General features: G+C 49.1%; 1 protein-coding gene across 1 annotated transcript in view; it reads left to right on the forward strand.

Moving 5' to 3' along the window:
- CD101 (CD101 molecule) overlaps positions 1–6,730 on the forward strand; it is a 14,980-nt gene extending 8,250 nt beyond the window's left edge. The window contains exons 8-10 of the mRNA XM_010141345.1: positions 2,310–2,717; positions 3,589–3,984; positions 6,543–6,730. Of these exons, the coding sequence (XP_010139647.1) occupies positions 2,310–2,717; positions 3,589–3,984; positions 6,543–6,730 (992 nt within the window). The remainder of the gene's footprint in view (positions 1–2,309; positions 2,718–3,588; positions 3,985–6,542) is intronic.
- The last annotated feature ends 4,790 nt before the right edge of the window (positions 6,731–11,520 follow it).

Genomic DNA, 11,520 nt, shown 5'->3' on the forward strand with positions numbered 1-11,520 from the left:
GCACCCACAGCTCCTGACAACACTCTTGGAGGCAAATCTGGTGTTGGGGAGTGGCAGTGTCTATTTGTTTGCAGATCATACCAAGCACATAAGGGTCATCCTTGCCACTAGGATTTTAAGCCTTGTTTCTGGAAGGTGCTCCCTAAGGAGTCCAGTTGAAAGCTGGGAATGTGAGGTGGATCCTGTGGTGTGGGCTTCTGGGAGGCTGCAGGGGGATGAGGAAGACCAGCCCCAGAAGCTGATGCTGGGATATGTCTGTGTCTCCCTGAGCTTCCTCTGGTGTATTTGATATGTGCTGAGAAAATGCCAGGCCTCTCTGTCAGGCTGGGAGCTAGCACTGAGGTGCAAGGTGCTAGATAGAGGCTTTGGATGAGAGGTATCTCCTCCTAGCACACCTGGGCTGTGCAGCTGGGGGGCCGTGCCCAGGGATCCCTTTCAAGGCCACCTCCACTGGCAGGGTCCGCACAGCCGCTGACCCTACCTGCAAGCATCATGCCGGGAGCCTCGTCCTCTTATGGAAGAGAGATGTTGCAAACACACCGCAGCCCCCCAGCCAGCCTGCTGTGTGCTGGCTCCCTGCTGCCCCGACAGTAGAACGGTGTTGGCTTTCCCGCTCACGGCTGGGGCTGCCGAAGGAATTGAAGGGGCTGTCCCAGCCAAAATGTCTGAGCCTGTGGAAGCAGGCGTGAGAATATAGATTGCTTCCCACCCACCCCCCACCCTTTTTTTGTGTCTGTTCTGCCAGCAAAGGAGAGTTCTTGCTCTTCTTTCATGCTTTAAGTGCTCCTTCCTGTAATCCTTGAATTTTCGGGATCACAAGCCAGTGATTTGAAATTATGCATTTTCCATGTTTTTTAACTGATGGGTTTGCTGTAGCATAAGCTGATACATTTCCTTCCCTGTTTGAGCTTGTTTCCATGGTGCTCTCTCTCCTGCTCCACTGCTGCACTTTCCTTGTCCCTGCAGAGCTAGGTGCTGGGGTGCCTCATGTTACACCTGAACCAGCCAGGGACAGGTCTTGTGGCTACGGTACTGAGGCTAAGGGTGACAACAGACAGGGTCTACGGGTGTGCGTTAGTGGTATAGATGGCATTAAGACAAGCAGGTGTAATTGTAGAACATCTACACAGAGCTGATGGTAGCAGCAGAGCAGCAAGAAACTGTGATGTTTGGCTCCAAGCATGTTGCAGCAGTTACTGAATACTGTGACACTGTCAAGATGGTGGGAACTAAGACAGGGTGATGCATAGTGGGAGGTGGCTGCTGGTTCTAGTACCATCTCTGTCAGAAAGGCAGCATGAGCCAGCAAAGTATATTTGAGAAAGTAGAGAATTAAGTCTGGAAAGGAAGCTGGCTCTGGCAGCAGTGGGATGAGGTGAAGCTGCAGAAAATGAAGCTACAAATCATGGAAGTCATCAGCCTGTTTTGTCACATATGGAATCTTATGGTTGGAGCATGCAGAGTTATTGGAGATACGGACTTTGGCACTTTTTTTACCACTCTGCGTCAGTGGATGCCTTAGGAATGGATGTTTTAGGAGCTCGGTTGCCCCAGCCTCCATGGCACAGGGCATCCTGCTGCTCAGCTTGTACACGAGGAAAGTGCAAAGAATAGAAACTCGGCTTACAGTGCTTTAAAACCCTGGTGGTGTCTTATGAGCAATTTCGGTCTACCCATGGGTAGATATCTGTGTGAACTCCTTCACCATACTGCTGGCCCCACCTGACAGAGTCTGTATCTCAGCATGGAGGGGCAGGGCTGAGGGGAAATGCAAGTGTATGCAGGCCCTTTGAAGAGACCGGTTTGCAGCTTTTCTGGTGCTGGAGAAGAAGGAAAGGCACCAACAACGAGTGATGTGTGGTGGGAAGAGTGTCTGTCAAACCAGGTGCAGCACAGGTGCATCAGGAGCAACCATGTACCCTGCCAGGGGTCAGAGCAGCAGGCAGCACCACAGGTCTCCTCTCCTGAACTGCTCAGTACTAAATTAAACACTTGCTGGTATAATCACAGCAGATGTTCAAGACCGTGCTATGTGGTTTCTGATTAATAACCACAGCAAACACCTCCAACACAGTGGCTGCCTCCATACCCTTGTTCCTGCCCCATGGTCCCCTAGGCTTCTCCTCTGCTACTCCCCTACCCAGTAGCACCCAGTGATTCCTTGTTCTAATGGATTTGCTTCTTCTCTCCTTTCCCCACTTGCACTGCTCCAGCATCCCCTAATGGGTCTTTGCCTCTTCCTCCTTTCTTTGGGTGTCTCAGGCCACCTGGCCTGCAGCTGGCATGATTATTTGGTTTCTCCATTTTAGAAAGCAAGCTTCGGGTGGCTATGAAAGAGAGCTCTGTGGAGATTGCTGGCAGTGCTGATACAGCCATTGAGTGCAGGATCATGTTTGCCCTGAATAATTCTCAGTTTGCCGTTACCTGGTACCTCCTACCTCCTGCTCCAGCAGATGCAACCCCCCTGCAAATCGTAAGAGCCAGCTACAACAGCGTACTGGAATATGGGGCTGAATTCAGCTCTCCTGCAGAGAAGTCCCGCTTCCTGAGCCAGAGGGTGTCCCACAATGCTTTCTGGCTGCGGATACTCTCTGCAAATCCCGGGGATCAGGGCAGGTACTACTGTGTGGTAGAGGAATGGCTCTGGCTGGTGGACAACTGGTACAAACTTGGAGAGGGAACATCAGGAAGGACCACGCTGGAGTTCAAGCTCCCAGGTGAGCAGACAGTTATCTCTGATATAGGTGCTGCTGGAGAAGGTTGGATCAATTTATGATGGGGCTTCTGCCAGGTCTCTCCTAAGCTGTCAGTCCTTAGGAGAAGCAGCAGCTCCTGCATTGGGTCTGAGCCTTAGGGGATGCATGAGGTGTCAGTGCCTCTCAAAGGGAAATAGGGAATTACGAGGATTTACCACATCCTCCCAAAGCAACCAAGCTGGTGGTTTTGCTGCTGGCGGATGATGCCTAATGCTTCATTAGTGAGGTGAAATAGTGGCTAACAATGAAAGTGAAACGGTGGTGTTTTCTTTTCCCTCCAACACATGGTGCACTTAGTTGGTTGTACAGTGCTATGAGTAGAGAAGAAGCCCTTTCCTGGTACTCCTGAGCATCCTCAGTTTTCTTTACCCTGCATCACACAGCTGCTGAGAACAAGACTTGAAGGCTCAGCTGGTCCCACCTTGGGCACTGCACTGCTGGGGTGCACAGTGGATCTCTGTGGCTCAGTTCTTCCACCTCTCAGCCTGACATGGTTTATGGGTCGCAGCCCTAAACAAAGTGGATCAGAGAATTCCAGCTTCCTAAACAGCTTTTGGTCCAAAGGATGCCTTATTGGAGGGGGTGGGAAGTGTTTCAGAAGACTTGTGAACAGGGGCAGAGATGATGCTGGGGTGTGGGGGAAACACCACAGGGAGAATGAATCACAAGGGCAAGGGGCCTGTTGGGTGTCCTGCAGAGTCCCTTGCAAGAGGCTATCCTGATCTCTCAGGCTTTGCCCTAGAATATTTCTGTCAGCATGTAGGCACAAACGGGAGCTTTACTATGGCAATGCAACACCACAACATTGCTTTCTGCTTGCATCCTATCCCAGAGCGCGAACTGCAGCTGGAGAAAACCAACCGCAGCATCTCAGCGAGGGAGGGTGAGGATGTGACGCTGCTTTGCCTGCTGCAGAGTACCCACCTGCCCACCACCTACCTCTCAGCCACCTGGTTTTGGGGGAAGAAGAATGGCCGCATCAGTACCCTACTCACTCTCCGCCGCGACGGCACCATCGAGTACCCCCGGGAGAGCCTTGTGGGGAGGCTGCACCTCCGCCGCCCCAGTGCTGGCGACTTCAGCCTGACGCTGCATAGTGTGGAGAAGGACGATGCTGGGGTGTATCACTGCCAGGTGCAGGAGTGGCAACAGCAGAGCGAGGGGAAGGACTGGGCACTGCAAGCCTTGGCATACTCGGGCTACACCCAGCTCACTACCATCCCGCTAGGTAATGCTGCTGGGTGCAAGGGGCTGCTCACCCTGCAGTGGTTTCCCGTTAACCATGCTGGGGTCTGTGTGTGGGATAACGGTAGCTTCCTGCTGGCAATACTGCAGTGGCAAGGATGCAGTGGGGCCAGGACTTGCTAAGAGACTGCAGAGGGGATCAGTGCTGGGGAGATTGCCAGAGCTCTGTTGGGACCCAGGACAGGGAGGGGAGCCTTTTGAGGGACGTTTGCTGTTGCCTGATGGGGGAGGCAATGAGATCCTAGTCCCATTGATCTGCCAGGACTGAAACCCAGATGCTTGGCATTGTAAACATTGGAGGTGGTGGTCAGATGAAATACTGAGCTCCAACTGTGAGCCGTCTGATCCAGAGGGTACCATTGAGTGCACTTGTGTCTGCAGAGCTTTGCGGCTTGTGTGCTCTCTTGTGGGGCTGTAGGCAGAAACCTCTGCTCTCAGTGATGCCATTAGAGCCAGAACACTAATTGTTTGGGGGAAAGAATTCTTGGTGTGATTTTTTCCAGCAAGTCTGCCTCCAGTGAGGTCTCTGAAAACAATCTCTGTCCTCTTCGGGTGAGTTGAAGTACATGCTGAGTGCAAAGATAGAGCTGGATTCTGCATACAGAATTATGAATAAATGAAAGCAAAGGTTTCAGTCAGGCACATGCAGTGTTCTCAGGGAGATAACAAGGAGGGGGCAAGTACTCTTGTTGCCTCCTTGAGGAAGTAGGAGGCTTGGATGACCCATGTGGAAGAAAAAATGAGCTGTGAAATCAAACATGTTGCACCCAGCTGAGAGGATCCTGCAGTTCTTCTCCTGACACCACTCTTCTCTGACACCAGCCTGGGTGCCTACATGTGGTTATAGCTTCTGCAGCAATTACCGATGCTGACCAACATGGAAAAACTCAGTGGACCCTGCTGAGCCCTCCCTTGTGCCTGCAACTGACACAGGCAGGCATGGAGCCTACACACATGACTCTGCATCTACAGCAGAGCTAATCTGGATTTAAATCCAGGGAGGGACTGACAGCTCTTCATCCCCTGCTGTTACATTCCTGCAATTGTCCATCACAGCCTCCTCTAGCACTCAGGTTCCTCCTTCATCAGCTCCCTCTGTCTTGTTACCCATTACTGGTGGAGTAACCATTGCTAAAATGCCTCAGTAACTGCTTGAAAATTCTCCTCCAATTTTCGTATAAGTGTTTTTGGCAAGTGGTTTTCTGGTCTTCATAAAACCCAAGAGATTAGCTGGGTTTTTTCTTTCTCGTTTTGTGTGTGTGTATGTGTGTTTCTCCAGTGATGTGGATATCTTGAAATGCCCCTCTGGCTCACAAATGTAAATTTTTCTGAGGGGTAATGACACAACCATGTACAAGATACCAGTAACCAGGAGTAACTTCAGCTCTAATCCTGATGCTGCCTTTTGGGATATCTCCCTAGTACTATAGAGGCATTTATCTAGTGGGGACTTCTCCCTGTTTTCCGTCAGGAGAGTAAGTACTGTTTCCATCTATATGGATGGGACACAGAGCTTCAGAGGTAGAAAGGTAATAGTTGGTTTCACAACCAGGGGTAGCCCCCAGGTTGGTTCATTCCTAGGGTCACACTTAGCCCACCAGGTTGTGTGGGTCCCCCATGGACAGCTTCAAATCAGCAGACCCACATGCTCAGCATGGTTTTGCAGACCAAGCTTAAAATGTCCACACATGGGTCTTGGATAAAGAGGAGAATTGAGGAACACACTTTGAGATGGCTAAAAGAAACCCAAAGGAGTTGACATGACCCTTCAGGGTAGGCCAGGTGCACTTGGGGTCTATCTGTGGTGTTAAAGCTACATGTCAATTGAGGAGATTTTGATGGCCAGGATTAACGTGTGGCTGTAAGGAGCCCAGGACAAAAATGGAGTGGTTGCAAATGAGAGCTTTTCAGTTAGTATGGAACTGATCAAACATGGGTTTTGAAGTACCTAGAGGGTCCACCAGCAGTACAGGCAGCCTCCATCTCAACTGGGGAGCTGTTCTGCAACAGCTGCTGGGGACAGGGATGGTGCTTACAGCCTGCAGCTCGGTGTGGCTGATAAAGGATAGCAGAGCAGCAGAAGCAAGGAGGGGCGGGAGTCTAGGGGAGACAAGGACCTCCTTGATCTGGTTTCCTTTGCTTTTCTCTAGTTCCTCCCTGTTCAGTGTTGCAGCCTCTGACAGGCAGCTGCTTCACTCGACTGTCACTGGTGTTGGGCAGGGACCCAGGAGGAGGTGAAGGATGTGTGGCTTTTCCTTACTGAGCCCAATCTAGAACAGGTTAGCTGAAAAGCCTTGCTCTTTCTGTTAGGATATTTCAGCTGAATTATCTGGGGCCCTATCTGACCTCTCAAAACAAGACATTGATGCAAATTACCTGGTTTCTCTGTCTCTTCTCAGGTAGCCTGTATGAATTCTTAAAAATTGGTAGCTGTTAAAGATTGACAGAAAAGTGATAGCAAGATAACCTATAGAAAGAGTATGAGAGAGAAACTCAAACTAGCTTGGAGCCTCACTTTTTTTCTTTCTTTTTTTCCTCCAGAATCAACCATTATGTCTAGGATATGCTCATCCCCACCACTGCTGAACTTCATCCTGTACTTACCACTGGTTCTGATCCTTCTCCTGGCCCTCGTTGTTGTCTTCTGGTACTTTTTTGGAAAAAGCAAGAGCAACAAGAAGAGCAACATCACAGGAGGAAAGCTGATGGGGTCCAGAAAACTTAGCTAGTCATAATGGCAGCTGTAACTCGAAGGAGCAGAGCTGGACAGCTGAGGAGGACTGAATCCTTGCAGAGGGCCTTTGTATTGTGCTGTAGTAGCTTTTGCAATAAATCCTTGAAATTGCATGTTTACTTTCTGTGGAATGAAGCAGCTTTAAATTACCGAGCAGATAGTGTTTTCATACAGGTGTTCTGTGTCTTAAGTCAGGTTCCCATCCCATTTCACACTGCTCATTGTCGTATGTGAGCACCTTGCATCTGTCTCCCACTGTGGATGGAAATAGTGTTATTTCTCTGTGGGTATAAGGGAAAAAACCAGCTCTTTGTACTGCAACACCAAAGTATCAAATTGCTGCTCAGATGACTTGACAAAATCGGTGGTGTGCAGACTGAAAACTGGTGACAGAGCTGGAAATGAAGTATTGGTGTCCTGCTTAAGGCATTGTACTTTCCTTTGACCATTCTTTGCTGGGGAAGCTCTTGGACACTGCTGTCCCCTTGTTCTGAGTGCGCCTGTTCCCAAAGAGCATCTTCTCCAAAAGAAAACGGATCTGCATCACAAAACCTGTCACAGGAACATGAAGACATAGCAAAAGTCCCCTGGCTGGGCCAGAAGAAAGCCCATAGCAGGAGTACCACAGCCATCCACAAAACCCAAATCCTACTGACCCAGTGAGTGTTGTGCATGGAGTCTTGGATCCCAGAAGGAAGTGGATACAAAGCCATTTTGGAGATGAGCGTACAGAGACTGTGCGGGTCCTTGCTTTGCTGGGACTGCTGTAGAAGATGACAACATCCAGCCCCTCGTGCCTGGGCTGTCTGTGGGTTAGGAAGCTGCACAGCCATGATGTGGTGGTAGACACCTCCAGGTTGTACCATGTAATAAAAAAGCCGTGTTTGTGCTTGCAAGGCAGCTCCTCTATGCTCTGGGATCCAGCTCAGGCTCACCTTTTCAAGGCTGAGGCACTCTGCTGTGTGAAGGCTGGCTGACTGATGTATTACAGGAAAGGAGATTCTAATCCAGTCACTATAAGTCAAGGGATCTTCAGCCCCTAATTGTGCAAAATGGGATGTGGTCCCAGCAAGTTGTAAGGTCAGTCATCAGGGGAACACTCAAAGCACCATCCTCAGTCAAAAGCAGCTGTCTGGAAAATATGCCAGATGTTTATGAACCTGCTTCCTTTGACCAGAGGGAGGGTTGGAGACACCATAGCCCCTCTAGATTATCTGTTCAAGTCTTTCACTTTCCTTACAACTGGAAAAGTTGCCTGCCCTGTATCCTGAGGAACTGGGAGGTGCTTCAGTCCCTTTCTCCTTGAAAAAGCAGTTTTTTCATAAGTTTGAAGACTACTGTTCTTGTTTCCATGTTCAGCCAACCTCTATGACTGGCTCCAGCTTGCTTAGCCTTTCCCTGTGGGTTATGTTTTTTGGACCTCATGCAGCATTTCCCTTTGCTGCCCTGACCCTAGCTGTCTTTTCTGGTGTAAGTGCTCAGAGCCACATGTGGGGCAATCTGCAGAGGTTTGCCTCCTGCTTTGTGGGTTATGTCCCGTTTACACATCCTAGTAGGATGTTTGATTTTCTGTGTGTGTGTGACAGCCAGGCACTGTTTGTGCTTGGCTCACCATCAGCAGACTCCTTTCCTGCAGATTTGCTGTCTAGCACGTTGTTTCTCCACTGTGTATTCAGGCTGTTGACTTTCCCTATCTAATTGAAGCACTGTTTGCATCGGTCTGTTGAACAGCTTTCCGCACCAGTTTGCGAAAGATCCTGCTGTCTGTTTGTCTTTGGCCTGTCTTGATAATGCTTTAAGTCATGGACCAGTTTCAGTCTGTTTTGACAGAGAAGCAGATGCTCCCAGGTCGTTAAACTCCTACAAGTTTCATGAAAAGCGGTAGCTGGATGACGGAGAGGAGGCAGGCGAGTTGTTCCACCGAGGGAAAGGCTGCAATGTGAGTTGCCTGACAGGCAGTCCTGAGCCAGCCGTACCCTGGCTGCCTGGAGCCCACCTCGTAATTAGGGGATACAAAGGATATGTTGGTGTGTTAGGGTGTGGGAAAGGAAAGAAGGATCCATTTTTTACCATAAACTATTAACAATTAACCTGTGCACAGTTTATCTACCAATTTTGTGCTGTCCCTCTGTGTTTTCATTTAGAGTGTTTCCTTAACTTGACCATAAGAGTAACTTGGCAGCATACTTTACAAACCTTGGTAAAGTCAAGAATATATGATGCCTACTGCTTATCCCCTCTCACAAGGCTTGCAGCCCCCTTGCGGGGGAGATTAGATAGCTCTGACATGTTCTGTTCTTGTTTAAAACAAACCAAAAGTTTTGTTTCTTTTTTCCTTGCATTCTTCTAGGTGCTTGTAAGTACTTTGTTCCTCTGTCTCCCTGAGGATTGCTGTTAAGATGATGTTGGTGTCCATTTCTCTTTCTTTTAAAAAATAATTTTGCCCTTTTGTTGTCACTTGGTGTCTCACACCTCCTTGTGTGTTACAGCAGGAAATCACTAACAGACAGCCTGAGAGCCCATTCTTTGTGCCTTAGAATGAACCTCATCAAGAACAGCCTTCTGCTCAAAAATCTAGCTTATTTAGGATGCTACTCATTAGTAGAGTGCTGGGGTGGTGTTGTAGGACAGCCCCTACCCTGCTGCAGCACTCGCATGTGCGGGTCAGTCTCCATAAGTTGTGCAGGCTCTATAAGTGACCTGTCTGGGTTTTGTGCATCCTCCGAGCCTGTCCTGTCCCCTCGCTCTGCCACCTCAGCACTCCATTGCAGGTCTGTGGAGGCATCTTTTCTGCCATCTCATCTCCATGTACAAAGGTGCAGGCTCTGCTGCAACACAAGATTTTTGTGTCTGGTGGGCAGAAAGAGGGAGGTTTCTCCATCTTCTCTTCTGTTTCTGCTCAGTTAACCAGAGGCCTGTGTACATAGCAGCTTTCTATTCACGCAGGTTTAGAGGTTTTAATTTAAGTTTGTAAAGTGTTCATAGGGCCTCGATGAAAGAGTCTGTAAGAATGCGTGGTTTTGCAATGGTGGGGTTTTTTCCTCTTTTTTTTTTTGGCTTTGCTGGATCACCACCAAAGCTTTTAGGTGTTTTTTTAAGATGAATTTTTCACAAGTAAACTGGTAAGGAGTTGTAACTTATCACAGCAAAAGCTCCAAAACAGTCCTATTTTTAAAGAGAATCTTTCACTCAGCTGAGATAAATGTACAAGAGGGAGAGAGATGTGTGCATGGTGGGTCAGCGATGGTGTTGATTTTGCTGCAGGGGCTCTTGGGCCACCTTCACCCACCTCCATTAGCATCTTTTTTTCCAAGTACAGCCACTCATATAAACTAGAACCTTTGATAAAATACATATTTAGCTATTATAGCCCCATGGGGGAAGACAGTGCATCAGCTCAGACCCTGCAGCACAGCAGTGCCCCTGTTGCACCTTGTTCCCCAGATGTGCTCTTGCCCAGAGAAAGTCCTGTGTGAGGGTAGCATGTGATCAGAAGGTCCAGGGTCCTTTCATAGGTTTTAAAGCAGTTTGAAGGGTCTATAGGGCAATGCAGAGCTGGGTCCAAGAGGAGTTAATCTACTGGGTAGTGGATGCACAGGGCTACACAAGCACAAGAGCTGGGTTGTGCTCATGTGTTCCTGTAGGGAGGTATGCATGCTGTAAGACAAGAGGAAGGCAGCACTGCTTCCCAGTGAGCTGCAGCTTGGCAGCCCCTCACTGTTCAGAAGATGGATGGCATGAGGGTGGGACAGGCGGCAGTATAACCCCTGCATTGCATTGCCTTCTGGAATGATTTATGGCACCTGCCTTTGGTCAGGAGCAAGTGCTCAGGAGCTGCCAGGGCAGCTCACCCAATGTGCAGTAGGACGAAGGATCCGCACCAGCGACTCTCTCACCTGAAGATGGGTGCACTGAGGACCTTTCACTGCAGGGCTCCTGTATCCTGTGAAGAGGGAGGGTGGGTTGGTGAAGCAGTCTTGCAGAAGCAGTGGGAAGTGGCTTGCAAGCAAGGAGATACTTTGCATCCTCTGGCAGCTGATGGCTTAGTGTTTCCTGGCCTGCTCTCCTCCCTGGGAGTGGAGAGCACAGCAGCACCATGCTGTCCTGTTCTGCCAGGGCAAGGTTGTTGAGGAAGGTTGCCAAACTTTTTCAAGAAATTCTTCCAAAAAAATGACTTGGAGTTCTCCTGGGATGCTCATTCTCAAGCACTGTCTCTTTATTCCTTCCTATTAACTCTGAGTTGGTTTTGAAATTTGACATTCAGTTTTCTTCCTGTGATAAAATATTTAAAAGTGAAAATAAAAGATGCAGTTTTGACAAGTGCTTTGGTCTCACTTGATGCCATTTTGCATTCCAGCTGGATCCTGCAGCCCCTGCTCATTTTGCGTGTTATTTGGTCTTGGTCTTTGGCATCTAAGACAAGGCAGAACTGCTCCTTGGACTCTAAATCTTCCTTAACCGCTAAGAAACTGCTGCATCATATCTGCTTACTGCTGATTTTTTGGTTCTTCTCCTCCAATCCTCTGCCTCCTCTCTCTTTTCCAGCAGATATGGGATTACAGTCCTGTTGCACAAGGCAGGAAAAGGCAGCACTTGCCCTAGAGCTATGCTTTCCAAGGCAGAAGCAGTGCAAACCATGAGGCTCAAGGTCAGAATGATGTGCAAGAGGTAATGCTGTATCTGGCTCGCTCTGCTACCTCATCAGGCAGGAGGGATCATCACAGCGTCCTTTCAGCCAGCTGCACTTACCGGCGAAGAGGCTGCTTGTGATGGTGAAGGACTGAC

This window comes from Buceros rhinoceros, unplaced genomic scaffold (assembly GCF_000710305.1).
Source record: "Buceros rhinoceros silvestris isolate BGI_N320 unplaced genomic scaffold, ASM71030v1 scaffold588, whole genome shotgun sequence".
Taxonomy (NCBI): domain Eukaryota; kingdom Metazoa; phylum Chordata; class Aves; order Bucerotiformes; family Bucerotidae; genus Buceros; species Buceros rhinoceros.